The 19,812-nt window shown below is 37.7% G+C and overlaps 1 protein-coding gene across 8 annotated transcripts in view; it reads right to left on the bottom strand.

Moving 5' to 3' along the window:
* MACC1 (MET transcriptional regulator MACC1) overlaps positions 1-19,812 on the bottom strand; it is a 538,854-nt gene that overhangs the window by 113,070 nt on the left and 405,972 nt on the right. The window contains exon 2 of one of the 8 annotated variants that reach the window (XM_053218321.1): positions 11,907-12,026. The exons of the other annotated variants lie outside the window; for them this stretch is intronic. Coding sequence (XP_053074296.1) covers positions 11,907-11,928 — 22 coding nt within the window. The 5' untranslated portion in view covers positions 11,929-12,026. The remainder of the gene's footprint in view (positions 1-11,906; positions 12,027-19,812) is intronic. 8 annotated transcript variants of the gene reach the window in all.

The following is a 19,812-nucleotide window of genomic DNA, read 5'->3' as shown; positions in this document are numbered from 1 at the left end:
ACCCACAGTCTTCCTTGGTTTGAACTTAGAACATTGCTGTGAATCATCTACATATCATCTGACAAGTCTACCTTCTTGGCAGAAAGTAAATTTCAACGTTCAGTGGCTTTTAAATGAGAACAGAGTGTTCATGAACTAATGAGCACATGGACAAAATTTGGTAGAACTGGTAAGATTTAAAAAAGGAACACTCATTATGCAACATTATCCAATGCGTAAAGCAGGAGTTTCCCCTAAGTTCTCCATGTCTAATTCGTAATGTTTTAGGGAATTACCATGTTTTTATTTATCAATTGTGTAAACTGAGAACACCATGGAAAGTATGAAGTGTTTATCAAAGCACAAACTTGAAAAATACTAACATGTGGGCCTACTCAGAGAGACAGATGGATGGATGAATGGACAGAGATGGATGAATATATAAATATATTTATATATTACAATTATAATATATATAATACATCATTTAGCGAAACAATAAATCTTTTTACTATTAGTAATGCTTCACTATTCACTGAATACTGGAAACTAGATTCTTTCCTTTCTGAGAGACAATTAAATATTCAAAATTTCACTTATTTGAAGATAGTATCAAGTAGCGGTGGATTGTACTAGAAGTCTGAAGAAGGAAGCTAAAAAAAACCCAAAATTTCCCTGGGTAAGATGGGGTGGGGAGTTGGGACTGCAAGTGATTGCAGCCTAAAAGGGAGATGGGGAATAAGAAGATGTAACTAATGACAATATTCTCATTGAAACACTTAGGCATATCCGTGGCCAATCCTACCATCTAGTTCTCCCATATAATCTTCAGAAATGTCCATATGACCTACTGATGCAAAAATAATTATATTGAATAATAAGAGGTGTTGAGTCCTACTTAGAAGGACGAATAACAGGAAAACACAGCTTCCCAAGTAAATATGGGTTACAAGTAGGTAGACCAATCATCCATCTGGGTTTGTCCAGGGCTATCCAGTTTTGAATCTCTCAGTCCAGGGAAAACCAGGATGGTTGGTCACTGTAATTACAAATACTAGGGTATAAATACATGGTCTCAAATGGAGATTGTGAAATATTCAATGTAAATCCCTTCTATCTGTACACATTTTTAAAACATTTGAAACTATCGTGAAAAAGAGAAGCAAATATCTAAACAATCAAGTCGTACAGGAATGATTAATTTTAATGTTCAAATTCTATTTTTTTATTCTCTTTTCAGGTATTAAATTCTAATGAAAACCGCAACTTAAAAACAAAGAAAATCATCTAGAATGGAATGAATAGAATTATCCATTATCGTCCTTTTGATTTCCTTAAATCAGACTAAAAAATTGAACCCCCTCACTTAGCAGCCCAAAGGGACTGCAAACCTTTTCAAGAAGAAGTCCTTTCTCTCTCTTCCTCTCCATGACCCTTTCCTTTTAAAATAGGAGTAATACTCAGGGTGCCTGAGTGGCTCAGTTGGTTAAGAGTCCGACTTTGGCTCAGGTCATGATTCTCATGGCTTGTGGGTTTGAGCCCTGTGTCAGGCTCTGTGCTGACAACTTACAGCCTGGAGCTGTGTCGCCCTTTCTGTGCCCTCCCCTACTTGGACTCTCTCTCTCTCTCTCTCTCAAAAATAAATAAACATTAATAAACAAATAAACATAGAGGGGTAATACTCAGGTTTAGGAGTTGTGTTTCCCTCAGCTGAGACCCATCCTGCTTTGTGGGCTCAATGGGCTTCTCCTGTGCAGATCGGTAAAATGTAAGGAGGCTCAGAGTTTTGTCGCTAGCACCATCGGATGCCAGGTCAGGGTCCTCCCGGACTGTTGTTCTGGAGCTTTGTCCAGGTTAGTCCCCTGACCATTTACCCTAACCAAGTTAGTATAAAATGGTGGTTCCCAATGGTTCCTCTGCATCAAAATTAACTTCCGAACTTTAAAAAAACATGTAGATGCCCAAAACCTATCCCAAGATCCTGGGGTGGAGCGCAGGTATCATTATTTTTATAAAAAGCTCTCAAGACATTCTGATGTACAACAAAGATTGAGAGCCACTAACATAATTATAAGGTGGTAAAAATATTTTTTTTCATTTGGTTTGTTAGACAAACGTATTACTGGACATAATAAAATATATGGCAGCTCAAGATGCTCACCCCGACATGGCAACACTTCCAGGGGCAAAAACATGCATTAGGACATTGTACTAGACATGGGATTTCAGGGTGATACATGAAAACTGCAGGATTCTCTCTTCCCTGTGGGTGATGTGGCCTTTCCCAGTATAGCCCAGGAATGATATCTAAGACCAGTTCTGTTCTAGATTAGGGACAAATACTCTCTCCTTCACACTGCTTCGCAACGGTTCATATCTCCTTGTGTTTTCTTAGAATTATAAGATCTAGATGGAGACACTTCTTGATATTGAGATAATGTAAATGCCTGTTTTAGCATAAGTCTTTGTTTTACCTGTAGCTAGGAAGAAAGTTTACTTGTGCTCCAGGTGGCATTTTCTAGCGCTCTCTTTCTCCCTAGACATGCCCCACCACCCCCCCCCCCCACACATGCACATTCCAAAAAATATCTCTCTGATTAACATTTTCCCAGTAAAAAGGCTTCTAGTTTTTAATACATAAACTTTATAGAACACGTGAATCTCCCATTACAATATTTTGGCCAACTGTCTTTCTAAGGAATAAAAGTATTTAAAATTAAAAAAAAAATTCCCTTAAACTCAAAGGAACATATTTAGCTAAACAATATCAAGAAAACCTGAAGTTTCATTTCAAATTCAGCCAGTAGAACCCTGGAAACATAAGTAGCCACTTCAAAGTGAAGACAGTATAAATAAAGGACATGTGAATTTTGAAGCTACTGGCAGTAAGCAATACTGACTTTTTGGTTTTTATGCGACTGCATTAACTGTGTGGTATTTAATGTGTATGTTTGTTTTCGTATTTTTTAAAACATTTTTAGGAAAGGAGTTGAGGGTTTGGGGTGATATAATAATGTATTATCACTTTTCTCATTTAAATAGTTGGAAATACAAAAACACAAAATATCTGAAGTTAAAGAAAAAATTATTGATGTTACGTAAAAACTCCCTGAGTCCTTTTGTGTCTATTAGGTGAAGTTTTTGAACTACATTGTTATAATTATTTTACAATTGTGTGATTTACAAGTTTCTGTAGGAGATGTGATGAAATTTCCAACTATAATTTTGAAGGTGCTAAATTTTCTTGTAATTCACTCAGTTTTTGCTTTATAAGGTTCAGGGCTTTGTTGTTAAGACCAAGTAAGTATGCAAGGGTTATGTTTTCTTAATGGATTTTCTCTTAATATCCTCTAGTGTTTCTATTTATTCTTGTAAATGCTTTTTGACCTAAATTTATTTTATATGATATTAATATTGCCATACCAGCTTTCTTTTCATTGTTGTACTTTACAACTTTAAGACCCTTTTTTTACACAGTTTAAAATCTCTAGGAATCAAGATGCATATGCAATTGATGTCAGATTTTAATTGGCTTTTTTTCCTATTTGTTATTACACAAAATAAGGGTGGGTCTAAAAATGGATGGTATCTTAAATTCAAAGAAATATAGCATTTTCCTGGCATATCTTTTTCTACCTCTTTATTTCAACACCTCTGGCTGATTATTAGGTATGCCACTACAAACAGAAAATAGCTGGATTTTAAAAAAATTATGTTTACTTTTAATCTGTCTTTAAGTAGTTGAATGCTACCCTTTTACAATTTCTTAAAACCTCACGATTTTTACTTATTTCTATCTACCATCTTATGTTGTGTTTTACAAATTTGCTTTTATGTTTCTCCTCCTTGTGGATTGATAAAATTTTCAATATTCCCTTATGTTCCCTATTCCACATTTCTGAACATATATTTCTCTTCATTTCCCAGTAAGACCGTAGAGGACAAATAGTATCAGTCTTCTCTAAGAAGCAGAAAAACTGAATCTGAGTCACCAAAAAATGGTTATTCGTACAGAGGCCTACAGTTTGCTACTAGAAGAACTAATAAGAGACAAAATGCTCTTTAAAATTCTACCAACATCCCTGCCACTTATTTCTTGTAAGCTTTTATAAGAATGTATTAAAACATTTATTTCTCCAAAGTATATCTCCTGGCACATTCAATAAACAAAATGAGCGTTCCAATTAAACTTGAACAGAAAAAAATAAATAAAGTCAGAGAGTCATAAACTAAATGAAAATGATATGTAATCATAGAAGAGAGGCAAGAAATAAGGAAGATTCTTAAAACTGATTTAGATGTCCAAGCTGAAAATGAAATGGCACTTATAAAATATATGGAAGGGAATAGAAATTTTCCTGTAGACAGATTTTAACCATGAATAAAAATTAAAAAGAAAATTAATTCTGCCTAATTACAAAGAGAAGAGGATGAAAATAGAGGACAGTAAGACAAATTCACTTTTAATATTTTTAAATCACTGTGAATAAAATACAGTAATAGAAAATAAAGACACGGAAGACATGAGAAATATGACAGAAATAAGGAAAAGACTGTCTCATGTAGATTAACCTAAATTTATAGTAATTACTAATAGCTAACAATCACTGGGCATCCTGTGCCAGGCTGTGTTCTAAGTCGTCATCTCTTCTAACTTGCACAGCAAGGCTGTGGGATAGGTAATACTATTGTCTCTTTTTTGCAGTTGGGTAAACTAAAATACATAGCGATTAATTAACTTATCCAACATCATACTGTAGGAAATAAAGGGGACAGGAGTCAAAGCCCAAGAATCTTGTTCCAGAGTCCACACTCCCAGTGACCACAAGCAGAGTAATCTGTAGGCAAATGTCCCTGAAGACCCTAATGCAGAAGGCCTTGAGTAGCTTTTCCGAGGGAACAACTACAAGAATGACTGCCATGTTGCCAGAGATCCTGTTACATCCACAGTGGGGTTCTAGTTCAGTAAAGCCTGGCTCATTGGCTTGTTGGGTTGTTTTTCTTTCTTATTCCTCATATCACCTCTCCTTGCAATCTCAAAGCACATTTGAATCTTATACGCTGAAAGGAACCTGCTAACTGGATGTCAATTTTGAGTTTTGCAATATAAGGAAAATGAAGCATTTGTCAACAACATTCTAAACAGTTCTGGAAACACTCACCAGAAAAAAATTAGTCCAAAAATAAAATATTTATTCACTGTGCTAAGTAACTAAAAATTGAAATAAATTATTGTTTTAATTAACAACATGAGAATTTATGGCTATGGTCTGAATGGAAAGCATAAAACATGTAGAATCATATAGAAAAGTGGGTAAAATAATAAAATAAATAAACAGGAGCCAGAAATACTGAAAATGTAAGATCAGTCTGCTATACTTAAATCCAGTGGGAAAGTTATTAAAATGCGATGTGGAAACTTTGAGAAGATTCATATAAAGAAACCAAAATTTCTAAGAATCTATTTGAAGAATTTGGATGTTTTGTTTGAAAAAAGGAAGAATGAAAAAAAAAAAAACGGGGCGGGGGGCACCTCGGTGGCTCAGTTGGTTAGGCGTCCTACTTCAGCTCAGGTCATGATCTCACAGTTCATGGGTTTGAGCCCTGCATCAGGCTCTGTGCTGACAGCTCAGAGCCTGGAGCCTGCTTTGCATTCTGTGTCTCCCTCTCTCTCTGCTCTTCCCACATTCATGCTCTGTCACTCTCTGTCTCTCAAAAATAAATAAACGTTAAAAAAAGAGAATGAATTTATAAAGATTCCTAAAGGAATCTAATAAGAATATTTTAATTATGCATAAATAGATTCATCACTATACAATTTCAATGTCAAAGCAAATTAATATAAATATCCTGAATACAGAGAAAATTGAATAAATTATGAAACACCACCTCATTGGAATATTATGTAGTCATTAAAGATAATCGTGATGAAACTATGTAATAGCATAAAGGATGCTTATGAGACGGTAAGATGGAAAACTTAAAAATGTTGAACAAAATCAAATGCATAAAATTATTATTATATTATCATGTTCTACAAAATCAGAGGAAGGGAATAAAGACTGGAACAACATAGTCAAAAGTACCATAGTACATGTGTGTAAGCAGTAAGAATCATAATACTGATTTTCATTGTCTTTTTCTCTATTTTCCAATGTTTGATGATATATATTCTCTTATGAAAAATGTTTTACATAAAATGGGTCATGGCGATTAAATCATAGTTTGTTTCTAAAGAGGGACACATGCAGAATAAAACAGGATGAAGAAGAAATCACAATGAGAACAAAATAAATTTCTTAAAATTGTGATCAATTCTAGCATAAATTAATATTTCATCTCAATCCCTTGGTGTGCCTGGGTGGGTCAGTCAGTTAAGTGTCGGACTTCAGCTCAGGTCACGATCTCATGGTTTGTGGGTTTGAGCCCCACATCAGGCTCTATGCTGACAGCACAGAGCCTGCTTTGGAACCTCTGTCTCTGTCTCTGTCTCTGTCTCTCTCTCTCTCTCTCTCTGCCCTTTCCCTGCTCTCTCTCTCTTTCTTTCTCTCTGTCTCTCAGAAATGAATAAACATTTGAAAAAAAAAAAAACCCGAAAACGTTTCCTAACTAAAAACTTACTAGTTTAGTATTTCTTGGCAATCCCTCTATTCCAATAATCCTTTCACCTTAAAGGACCAGCAACCAATCAATCTTACCACCTTTTCACTGCCCTTCACCTGCCACCCCCACAAACCTTCTCCTACTCTATTCACAGTTTAAATGACAGTCATTACAATTGCCTTCCTGCATGCTCCTTAACTCTACATCCTTCTTTTACCAATTAGTGGGACCATACCTTGGTCAAATCCAATATTTCATCTATTCATCATGATCCAGAAATCTGGTTGTAGCTAAAGAACTAACCAGGTGAGCTCTTAATGTTTCCAGGATATCTTACTTAATGTCCCTGGCACATACACTTTCCTCTCCTTTCTTGTCAAATCTCTAACACCCTTCTCAGCTCTCATTTTTTTTTTTTTTTGCTGATGATCTTCCTTCATATTTTATTGAGGATTTAAAAAAAAGAAGCAATCAGAGAGAAACTCTACCTGTTTCTACATATACATCTTTTGAACTACTTGTATTTGGAGCCGTATACTGGGATTTCTCCCCTATTACTGTGGATGAGCTGCAGGTGCTGCCAGACAATTTTCTCCCCTCCATGTGTGCCCAGGTCCCGTACCTGCTCACCAAGGCACAGGAAACACATCAAAAACTCTCCTCAGTCTTTCCTGCATTAGAAATGTGTTTCTCTGTGTTGCATCTTTCCCATAAGCATAAAAACATGCTGATACTTTTGATACATTTAAAAAACAAACAAACAAACCTGTCTGGCCTTACTTCACCTTCTAGCTGCCATCCCATTTCCTCTCCCCTTTATAGCAAACACACACACAAAATACCTTGCCTCCTTATTCACAAATATTTTTTTCCTCTCAGTCATGCTCTCCAATCTTTTTCACCCAATCCCCCCACTCCACGAGAAATGCTATTTTCAAGGTCACCTATGACCTCTCATTGCCAGATTCAGTGGAAAATTCTCATTCCTCATCTTATTTCACCTACCAGTATCAGGCAACATAGCTTATCACTCTCTCCTTATTGAAACATTTAGACCGTATCACTCAGTTCATATCATTTACCTGTTCAAAACCCCACAATGGTTCCCTTTCACAACCAAATAAAAGTGAAAGCCATACAGCCTATATGGGTCTTTTCTATAATACTTGGTGCCAGTATAATATGAGGTCATCTTCTAATACCCTCTCCTCCCTCACGTGACTCCACTCACAGTGGTCTTACTTGCTTTTCCTCAAACACACTAGGCATGTTCCTGCCTCAGGGCCTTCATACTTGCTGTTTTCTCTCCCTAAAACACTCTTTTCCTACATAGCTATGATGACTTCCTCAGCATCTTTAGATATTAACTAAAATATCCCCTTATTAATGAGGTCTTCTCTGATCTCCCTATTTAAAATTAATAACCAAACACACATTCCTTGTAGCAATTCTCTGCTTTATTTTTCTCCATACTACTTATAACATCTAATACTCAATTCATATGACTAATTTATTTTGTTATATCCCATTTCTCTACATTAGGATGCAAACAACATAAGGGTAAAGATTTATATCTTCGTCTCTTTTGTCCACTTTTCTATTCTATTCTATATCTAGTAGGTGCTCAGTAAATAGTTGTGGAGTGAATGCTCAACAGATTTCATTCCCCCTTGAAAACTGAGAAAGAGACAAGCTGGATTAACAGACCAGAAGTAATGTGCAAGAAATCAACAGAAGTCTGTGAAGGTTTTCTAGGTGATGTGTGAATCTCTTGGTAGTTAACTAAACAGCCTTCGTGAAAGAAATGCCAGTCACAGTGTGAAAGCTCTGAGAAGACTAAGAAATGACATATTTAATTTCCACCATCTATGAGTTCTAGAAAGACTGCCTGCAAATAGGGGATGAGGGAGAGACAGAGACAGACAGACAGTCCAATAGACAGACAGGCAGAGAGACACAGAGGGAGAGAGAGATGCAGGGGGAGAGCAAAGAGAGAGAGAGATCCAGAAAGTACATGAAACTCTGACTGCTATCTTTCTACCTTCTCATTTATATTTTAATCTATGCTATATGAGAGGATTAAAGTGACATATTATGAGTAGACTAGATGATCACAAATATTTTCACTTTCTTATATGATCTGCAGATTCATATGCTTGAGAGCTAGTATGTCTAGATTCTCTCTAGTCTACATCCATCCTAAGCCCTCATTCTGTAAAGATTGGAAGAGCTCATTCTTGACCCACCTTCGTTATTAGTTTTAAGCATTGTTCTCTGAGCTCACAAAACAGTCTCATGAAGTGACGTACTAAGTAAGCCACAACTGGCTTTAATAAGTTAACTCGTAGCTTGACTGAGGCCAGTCCTTTGTATTCCAAAGTGACTTAATAATTAAAGAAGAGCATCTAGGACATGGAATAATTATAAATAAGTTGTACTATAAAGATAAATATCCAACTAGTAGTCACAAGACCAGGCTTAAGATGATAAAAAGTAAATCAGGACAACTTTATATTTTTATTCAAATGTATGCACACCATACTATTTTTGTCTGCTGAATACCAAAGATAATTACAATAATGCCAAATTAAATGTTTAATTTTAAGGAGTTTTACTCTTATCTTCCTTTAATAATAAATTTTGATTGTATTATTTTAACTATTATTAACATATGTATAATATTTGAAACCACAAATTAACTAATAAACTACTAATATATTAGTTGATCTTGACAATAAATAAAAAATTTTGCTCAATTCAAATTTTGAAGAACTAACAACGGATATGAGTCAATAAGATAAACATTATTAACAAATAAGCATTACTCTGTTGATCCTTTTGTTCAAAAACAAATTAGAAGTGTCTTTTTCCAGTCCAACAGACTGCACAGATAAAATCCCTTAAATTTTTTTTAATGTTTTTATTTATATTTGAGAGAGAGAGAGAGAGAGAGACAGAGCACAAGCAGTGGAGGGGTAGAGAGAGAGAGGGAGACACAGAATCCGAAGCAGGCTCTGTGCTCCGAGCTGTCAGCAGAGTCTGATGAGGGGCTAAAACCCACAAAACGTGAGATCATGACCTGAGCCGAAGTCAGACATTTAACCTACTGAGCCACCCAGGTGCCCCAACACAGATTAAATTCCAAAGCATGAAAATTCTAAAGCAGTTCATTTCTTCAAAGGGCAACAAAGGCAAAATCTGTTAGTTTTTGTCAACCAGAAAAAAAGGAAAGGTTTTTATCACAAGCTTTTTTCCTAAGAATAAGCCGCTTTTTCGTTTTTGAGAGCCCGCCTGCGAACGGTTAATGACACAATGATCAGTGGACATATTCCTGTGACTTCTGCAGTTACAAAATTCAATTTGACATGGACAAGAAAAACAAGCATTACTCCCAATAATGTTTTGTGAAAATACAATCTTTCCTTCAAAACACAACAGGTACTGTGACACAAAGCAGGGAACAAGGGAGGGTATTAAAAACTCAAAAAAACAAAGCTCCAATGTTTCATGAATGAGTTGCTCGCCTTTCTGTCACATCGGCTGCACTAATTGAAACATTCTTCCTTAGACATTTTATCCATGTCTACAAATGACTGGCAGTAACACAACACCTATAGGGTCCTGTAAGGAGAAGAGAAACCATATGAGGTCCTTCATACCTCAGCTGGAGGTAAGGAAGCTGGTGCGAGGTGTGTTACACACCAGTCTGAAAACATGGCTGGGCCCTGTATACCCAGAACTGCTGGGTACCACTCACTCCCATTCTTTTTGTGACTATTCCATAAAGCAAAGCACCATTTTCAATCTACCTTTTAGAAAAGAATCCGAATTTTTTACACGTGTGTTCACAGCTACTCATTGCTGAACACAGACCACATGGTACCTGCTCACATGTTCGTCAGGTAGGCTTTCCTGAAACATCGAGACAAAGGACACAAATCCTTTCAAAAACCAGAGACTTATAGCAGCCAGCTAGTCGTGTGAGAATTTGCCAGTTCTAAGACAAGGTCTGCAACAATGTGGTCAGTGTTTGCGGCCTCTAGAAATAAAGGAATGGTGTCCTCTCTTGGCACATTACCACGAACGTGGAGGTAGACTCACCTGAAACAAATAATGTTTATTTGTTACAAACAGGATCTGCTTGCTGGTTCTGGGATAGCCAAGGGGAGCACCACCTGGCAAGTGGTATGATATCTGAGTCATGAAACCAAGGAAGAATTCTGTATTATGGATAACTGGAATAGCCAGAGGATGCTGGAATCCACAGCTCTTTACTGATGTAGATGGAGCCCAAAAGCTGAAAACAGGAGGTAAGTTACTTTTCTCCTCCTTCATTTCTCAGTTGTTTGCTAGGACCTCACATTGGGAAGACCTAAATGGAATTTTGCTGGAAATAAAAACCTGGAAGGTAATCTGTGGAGTATCAGAAACCTACAATACATAGAAGAGCACAGAAGAGCAAAAAGAGAAACCAAAGGAAAACAGGCAAATGGCTGTCACTTCTTCTATCTTCCATGACATTTTTTCTGTAATATTTATTTAAAATAGTTATATTAAATATGCCAGTGAGAATTTGGCATCTCACTTTTATCACCTTACCAAAAGAATAAAATAATAGATAAATAAATACATAAATAGATAGATAAGAGAGCTCTAAACAGAAGACATAACAGAAGGATATAATATGTAATATATAATATATGATAATAAACTAGTGACTTTATTTAAGCTACTACTACTATTTTTTTAACGTTTATTCATTTTTGAGAGACATAGTGTGAGTGGTGGAAGGGCAGAGAGAGAGAGGGAGACACAGAATCCGAAGCAGGCACCAGGCTCTGAGTTGTCAGCACAGAGCCCGACGCGGGGCTTGAATCCATGGACCGTGAGATCATGACCTGAGCTGAAGTTGGATGCTTAACCAACTGAGCCACCCAGGCGCCCCTATTTAAGCCTACTATTAAAAAAAATTCCAATTTTTCAACTTTAATAAAGGCACATTTAGTCAATTTTTCCAAGTTACAAAATGATATCTATCTTTTCTTACTTTAATGAAACCATGTTAATGTTTTACTTAAACCTGTTCAAATTCCAACATATAGTGTTCATGAACAGATAACTTATGCAAGAGGTAAGCAAACAAAAAAAAAATTATTAGACTTTGGTAAAAAAAGATGACCTCTAATTCTATTCTTTTCTAGTCTCCTCTTTGTGAAACCCTGTGAATCTACATTAGCCTTTGTGCTCTGCTGGATAGCTGGGATTGCCAAGCCTAAATCACACCAAACCTTGCAGCCTGGGCCCAGGTTTCCTTAAAAACTTACTCTGGGTGAAACCAGCTGCCATGTAAAAAGTCCGACTGCCCTGCAGCCACCTTGCTGGAGAGACTATGTATGGGTGCTCTTGTCAACAGTGCCAGTTGAGCCCCGACTCCGAGTCAGCCCCTGCAAGGTTCCAAGCATGAATGTGAATCCACCTTGGACCCTCCAGACCAGCCCATCTGCAAGCCGAGAACCACAGCCCATACCACGATGAGCAGAAAACCACCCAGCCAATCCTTACCTAAATCTTTCAGCTATCAAATTTTGAGATATAATAAAATGCTTATTTTGAGTCACTAAAGTTTTGGGATAGTTTGTTACATAGCAAGAGATAATGGAACATGGTCTTTCTAATAAGCAAAAACATGCACACCAAAGCAAATTATTCATATTTTGGTAACCAGGTTATTCTAGCTAATGTAATTAAGTCATAGAAACATAGTATTCAGGAATGAAGTGTTGTCATATCTTTTTTTTTAAATTTTTTAACGTTTATTCATTTTTGAGAGACAGAGAGACAGAGCGCCAGTGGGGGAGGGGCAGAGAGAGAGGGAGACACAGAATCTGAAGCAGGCACCAGGTTCTGAGCTGTCAGCACAGAGCCCGACACGGGGCTCAAACTCACAAACTGCGAGATCATGACCTGAGCCGCACTTAGATGCCCAACCGACTGAGCCACCCAGGCGCCCCGAAGGGTTGTCATATCTTAATGATGAATTTGAAAATTAATACAATATTTGAGGGAAACTCTTTTGACTATATGAAGTTGATACAAGTTTAGCTGATGGCCCGTCAATGTGATGAGTCCCTTAAAGGCATTGGAAGAGCCCCTAAAAATTTATGTTTTTAATTTGTATTATTTTTATCAAAGGTTCCCCTTCCCAAATTGTATAAATTTCAGGCCCCACAAAATAGAGTCTGCCCTGGGGAATACACATTAACAATCCTAAAACTCTTTTAGACTTCTCAGTAATTTATATTTTCCCCAAGAAAATAGTTCACAAGGAAGAGGGACGGCTAAGTTTATAAAACTCTTTCTCACAGCATCATATATAATAGAAAAATAAACTGAAAATAACCCAAATGTTCTACAATAGATGAATAATTGAATAAATTATAAAGTACCAAGTCAGGACACAATGTCATCTTTTTAAAAAGTAGTTACGAATCTCTAACAACATGAGGAATTGTTTATAGTATGGCTATAGTATGAAAAATCTAATTTGGAAAGTTTATGTAAACTATGATTGCAAGTATAGAAATGTATACATTACAGATAAAAACTGGAAAGAAATTTGGAGAAGTGAAAATGGGTTATGTTGAGGTGATGGTCATGAGATGCAACTTAGTCTTTAATTTTTTTTAATTCACATTTTTCTTCTAAGTCACATCCCATTATGGTCATTGGTAAATGATGCAAGCTCTCTCAGAAATCAGCTTATGAGGTTTAATAAGAGATATTAGCTGTGGCTAAGCTCATGGAATTGCTGTAACGCCCAAATCTCAGGAAAGCAAACTGGGTTGTAGAAGGCAACTTCTCCTATCTTTGCAAAATGTGATGTGGGAAAATAAATTTATCATTAGGAAGGTAAACTCAGACTCTTGGGGAAGTTTGTCTTCTTTCTCTTCCCCTTTGTTCTCATGAATGGCAAAATAAAACTGTTAGAGGAGTCAGAAATCAAAAGGCCAACACTGTTTGCCATCTCCATATCTGCCATCTTTACACAAACATATCTTTTAGCTATCAAATTTATGATATATGGTTCTGCACACACGCACACACTCACACATGCACACACACACACACAGAGGTACACCTTCAAGTAGACATATTTAAAGAGACCATTAGCTTTTGTAATAATTTTTTGGATATTGTGGCATGGTGTATGGGAAACATCAGGATCTGGAGGCCAGTTCTGGGCTTGTGGCTGGCCAGTTATATGACTGCAGTGACTCCTTGCTTGTTGAGAGCCTCATGTCTCCATTTGTAAAATGGAGGAATTGTCAAGGTGTGATCACCAAGATCCAGTCTGCTGTCACCACCATCGGACTCTACTCATAAATGAAATGGGGTACATTTGAAAGGTAGGGAGCTTGTGAAGCCACACCATTGAGTGGGTTTTATCTCTTTTTTATATCACAGTTTTAAATGATCAAATTTCATGGGGCGCCTGGGTGGCGCAGTCGGTTAAGCGTCCGACTTCAGCCAGGTCACGATCTCGCAGTCCGTGAGTTCGAGCCCCGCGTCAGGCTGTGAGCTGATGGCTCAGAGCCTGGAGCCTGTTTTGATTCTGTGTCTCCCTCTCTCTCTGCCCCTCCCCCGTTCATGCTCTGTCTCTCTCTGTCCCAAAAATAAATAAACGTTGAAAACAAAATTAAAAAAAAAATGATCAAATTTCAGATGATAATATTTTAGGTGCTAGAAAAGAACGGCACAGAAAACCAGGCTCTGACACAGTTCAGTGGTGACACAGGCACGGAACCCAGCTTTTCATCTCTTCCCCAAACTTAGGAAACTACATCCTAGACAATCCCCTCCCATGTCCTTTCCTTTTAGTTTTCTTTAGAGTAACACAGGGAAAGACATTTTAAACTGACCCTGTGGCAGAAGTACAAAGAGCCTCGTAAGTAGGCCTCACTCTTTTCACTGTACCTCACGCAGGTGCTGGCTCTAAGCCAACTCAACCTATGGCCTCTTCTGGCTGAGGTTCAGGAGGCAACTATGCAGGCAAGACCATTCCAGGCACTTTACTTCCACAGAACACATCATTTTGCTGTATTCAAGAGCAATAAGGAAAGCCTCCTTTCAGATTTGTCCTCACATGATGAATTTAAACTTGCCTACCACATAACTTCCATTAAAAAGCCACACTTATAATAGAAGGGGATATGCAAATCACAGCACACTGGTCTTCTTCTAGTCTTATCCCTAAATTAGTTCCAATCAAAAAGCAGCATTAAAAGCAAAGCATAGGAAGGTTGGGTGGCTCAGTCGGTTAAGCATCTGACTCTTGATTTCAGCTCAGGTTATGATCTCATGGGTCGTGAGATAGAGCCCTGCATGGGGCTTTGCATTGATAGTGTGGAGCCTGCTTGGGATTCTCTCTCCCTCTCTCTCTGCTCTTCTGCTGCTCACTATCTCTTTCTCTCTCAAAATAAATAAACATTTTTTTTTTTAAAGTAAAGCATGGGGCACCGGGGTGGTTCAGTCGGTTAAGTGTCCGATTTTGGCACAGGTCATGATCTTGTGGTTTGTGGGTTCAAGCCCCGCATCAGGCTCTATGCTGACAGCTCAGTGTCTGGAGCCTGCTTCACATTCTGTGTCTCCCTCTCTCTCTGCCTCTCCCCCACCTGCACTCTGTATATTACTCCAGGCTCCTATCAAAATGGCCTATACAGAGTGATGGCTCAGCATTATCTCCTTGGTTTTTTATTCATGGTACTGATGAGATGTGACACGTATGAAATTTGTGCGATTTGTACATGTTTTGTTGGTTTGTTTGTTTGTTTGATATGTTATCTCCTCCTCCAACCCCAATCCACCATACTTAGTCATTATTATGTGAGGCTTAGCTTCTATTGTTAATGGTTTTCAATTTTATTCTGTGTCTATGTTTATGATTAGATACTTCAAGTTGTATGGGGTAAAGTTAATATATAAATATGTAACAGTGTGTACTGGCACATGTATATGCGTGTGTGTTGTATGCAGTATATATTATCATTAATAGTCACAGAAGACATAACTTTAGAACTGAAAAGACCTTATTGATTATTTAATCTAATGGTTTCTAACTTAGTTCTCTCATGCATGGATAACCTATTTCTTTAAAGGAAATAGTGTCCAGAACTTAGAAAGATATAGCTGTAAAATAAATAAATAAATAAATAAATAAATAAATAAATAAAAGCAAAGTTCATCTGGTTGAAAGGTAAGGGGATAAAAGCTCACTACCCTCACCTTGCTATCCACCCTGTTCGCTGTAACAGGGACTCTGGAGTCACTATCCAGAATTCCTAGTTCTCTATGGTACATATTTAAACACTACTGTTCAACTTCACTTGTCTTCTTTTATAAATATGGAAACTGAGACATTGAAGTTGTGAGTTATCTAAAAACACTTACCTAGTTGGTAATAAGGTCAATACCAGATCTCAGGTTCTCTGATTTCCAGATGTTTATTTTCTTTTACAACAGAAAGATAAATCCCAATCTTGGATTAAATTAAAATTGTGGTGTTTTTTTTTAAATTTTTTTTAATGTTTATTTATTTTTGAGACAGAGAGAGACAGAGCATGAACAGGGGAGGGTCAGAGAGAGAGGGAGACACAGAATCTGAAGCAGGCTCCAAGCTCTGAGCTGTCAGCACAGAGCCCGATGCGGGGCTTGAACTCACGGACTGTGAGATCATGACCTGAGCCGAAGTCGGACGCTTAACCGACTGAGCCACCCAGGCGCCCCAAAATTGTGGTGTTTGAATAGAGTTGAGTGATTTGGGATTTTGTTAAAAATTTAAGAAACTCTGAGATTTTCTTAAACTCAGTGAGGCAGCAAACACTGTTCTCTCTCTTTTCTTCATCCTCCCAGGCCTATCCAGCAAGGAGCTGCTATCTCTTCTTTTCAGTTTTGCTTTCCACTGGCTCTGTCACTTGCCTGTTCCCTGTACAAATCCAATAGATCTAATATTTTGACCCTATGAGTAAAGAATCATGTGGCCCTGCATTTTTTTGTATATTAAATAAGCATAGCTAAGATAAAGATTCTGTGGAATCTTAGTGACAACTTGTTTTTCTTTCTTGGGCATTTTTAAAGTTGGCCAGACTTTGATTTTTAACGACGTGCATATCAAATTCTTTTGTACATTTAGAAAAACCTGCACATGTTCTTATGTAGTCACCATCAATGAACTAAGGAGTGAATTAACTGAGGAATGAATTAACTTGGAAGCATGGTTTATTTTACAAATGTCTCCAGACAAAAACTAAGAAAATAGAATGTAATTGCATTATGCACAAAGATTTTAGACAAACTCTGGATATGCCATGGAAAGTTTTAAAAGCCATATTTGAGCTGCAAAATTCAAAATCACAATTCTTCACACTCAATTTCAGGTGAAACAGAATAAATTTTCGTCATCTAATATGAGACTTAACATAGTGGCTTTTAGGAGGAATGTTATTACTCTTTGTTTTCATTTTTATTCCTTACAATATACAGGCTTATTTTTTCAACTAGAATATATAAGCAATTTCATTTATAGAAATATTTATTTGATAAAAACCATTTCAACATAAGCAATTTCAAGGATCATACGAAGAAAACCACACTCTCTAGCGGTGAAACCTTGAAACAGCAAAGTCATGAAGGCAGACTTCTGCCTGTCTGACAGGCACTGCCTCATTCAGGTCGAGGGAATAACAGGAAGGTCTGAAGTTTGGGTATTAGCAATGAAACCTCAAGAAGACTACAACATCTGGAGGTTCCTGAGAACATTGGATACCTGAGGCATGGAGAATGGTGGGAAAAGAAGCAAACCCCCGACAAAAAGATATTGATCAAAGCAATGTCTGATCTCCTTTCATGAGGACTGGGGAAAACCTGGCAGTAATTAAACTAGTGCGTAAGTAAAGTCCCAGGGACTTTTCTGAACCAGAATTAGCCACTGAATCCAAATGCAGCATGGGAGATCAAGAGGGATAAAGAGCCAAGAGAATCATGCTATTTCAGGATGTAAACAATGAACAAAGCAGGACTGCCAAAGACTTGAGTTTAATGGATGTTGGTCTCCTAGCGGGCATGAAAGGATGAAAGGGGATCAATTCGTCAGTGTAAACATTTAAGGCTTACCCAGACGAGTAAACATTTTGTCCAGGGTCCACCCTTTGATTATTCAATCATGTCTTGATAATCTCCTGAAGTCTGCACCTGGTCCTAGCCTCCATTTGGGGTTCTCCTTTCAAATCTCAGCCTCATTTTAAATCTCTTCAGTATTCCTCTAATGAAGCAAGATTTTTATGAGGGTCACCAATTTATAAGTCAAATTACATATATATTATCCAGTTAATCAGAATAATCAATCCCATGCACCCCAATCAGCCTTGATATAAAACAAATCTTTCAAATGAGAGACAAAATAGGACTATAAAAGAATAATATCAATTGGCATAACAATGAAGAGTTCATGAAAAAGATCTACAGAAGACTCAGTAAATGCTTTGTCCATAAAAGTACAATTATGAGACTCTGCAGAAGGAGGCTTTTCTAAATTATTAAACATTATAAAATGCTTTTAAAAATGCAAAGCTCTCTATAAATACTAGATCTTGTATGAATTATTATTCTGCTGGCAGTAAAAAGGGAGGAGGGTAATAATGGTAATTTGAATTTATGGAAGGCCTGTCATCTCAGACACTTGTGCTTTTGAATGCCAGCTTATTAATCCTCAGGGCTATCTTAGGAGAAAAGTAGCCAATGTTATGAGCTCTTTTTGCATATAAGACATTGAGACACAGAGTGTGTGGCTTCTACAAGGCTTGCACAAGGAAGCTGGGAGTAGAAGGAAAAATCCTTAGCTACAGAGGTGGGAGTGTGGTCCACAGATAAAGAGTTGGCAGATTTGACCTTCTCCTGTCCAGACATATCAAAAAGTAGGCACCGTCCCACACAAAGCTATCGGAAGCAAAAGGGGATTACACAGAGAAGGGGCCTGAGAGTGTGTGGTGGAGTGTCAGAGTGTCGGAGGCAGCAGCTCAACCCAAGCGATACCAGTGAAATGCACAGGTAAAGGGCTTGTCTTCCTTGCTCAGCAGGATGGACACGCTGGCATCCTGAAGCCAATCCCCTCCTCTAGCACCACCCTCCCCCTCCACCCACTCCATCAACCCTAGGGAGATCATCACATAACCATCAGGAAGTAATCACTTCAGAACCATGCTCTGAACAAGGCTGGAATAAGGGAGTAAGTACAATCGCTCAAATTAAATAGAAAGCACACAGTGACAACAGAGCACTTATTAACATGAGAATTAAACACCAAAATGAATGAAGAGGAAATCACAGAGGTGAGTTAAGAATACAGAAAGTGTCCTCCAAAATAATACTTGAGAAACTACTTTCAATCCTACCACCTTCTTTCAGAAAAAAAAAGACCATTTTAATTTAAAACTAAATAGTTATTTTTATTTAAAAATAACGTTTAAAATAAATTCAAAAGTAAGGGGTGCCTGGGTGGCTCAGTCGGTTGAGCATCCAACTTCGGCTCAGGTCACAATCTCACAGCTCATGGGTTCGAGCCCCACAACGGGCTCTGTGCTGACAGCTCAGAGACTGGAACCTGCTTCAGATTCTGTGTCTCCCTCTCTCTCTCTCTCTGCCCCTCCCCAGCTTGCACTCTGGCTCTCTCTCTCAAAAATAAATAAAATTAAAAAATTTTTTTAGGGGCGCCTGGGTGGCTCAGTCGGTTAAGCGTCTGACTTCAGCTCAGGTCACGATCTCGCGGTCCGCGAGTCCGAGCCCCGCGTCAGGCTCTGGGCTGATGGCTCAGAGCCTGGCGCTTGCTTCCGATTCTGTGTCTCCCTCTCTCTCTGCCCCTCCCCCGTTCATGCTGTGTCTCTCTCTGTCTCAAAAATAAATAAACGTTAAAAAAAAATAAAAAAAGTTTTTTTTAATTCAAAAATAAATAAAACTAAGTGTTCTGTAAAATGAATCAATAAGAAAGCTGTGAATTTTCATAAAGGAAAAAAGTCTTTTGAGCAGAATTTTAAAGTGGCTGGGATTAAGCCATATCCTATACAATTATTAGCAAGCTAGAGAATAAAGAAAAACTAGGGGCTCTACCATTTGGTGTGCACGCACGCACACACATGCATGCACACGTATATGCTCATTTAAAAGAGTACTAGAAATGGA

This window comes from Acinonyx jubatus, chromosome A2 (genome assembly GCF_027475565.1).
Source record: "Acinonyx jubatus isolate Ajub_Pintada_27869175 chromosome A2, VMU_Ajub_asm_v1.0, whole genome shotgun sequence".
Taxonomy (NCBI): domain Eukaryota; kingdom Metazoa; phylum Chordata; class Mammalia; order Carnivora; family Felidae; genus Acinonyx; species Acinonyx jubatus.
The sequence above is the reverse complement of the archived record's forward strand: the minus strand, read 5'-3'. Positions and strand labels throughout refer to the sequence as shown.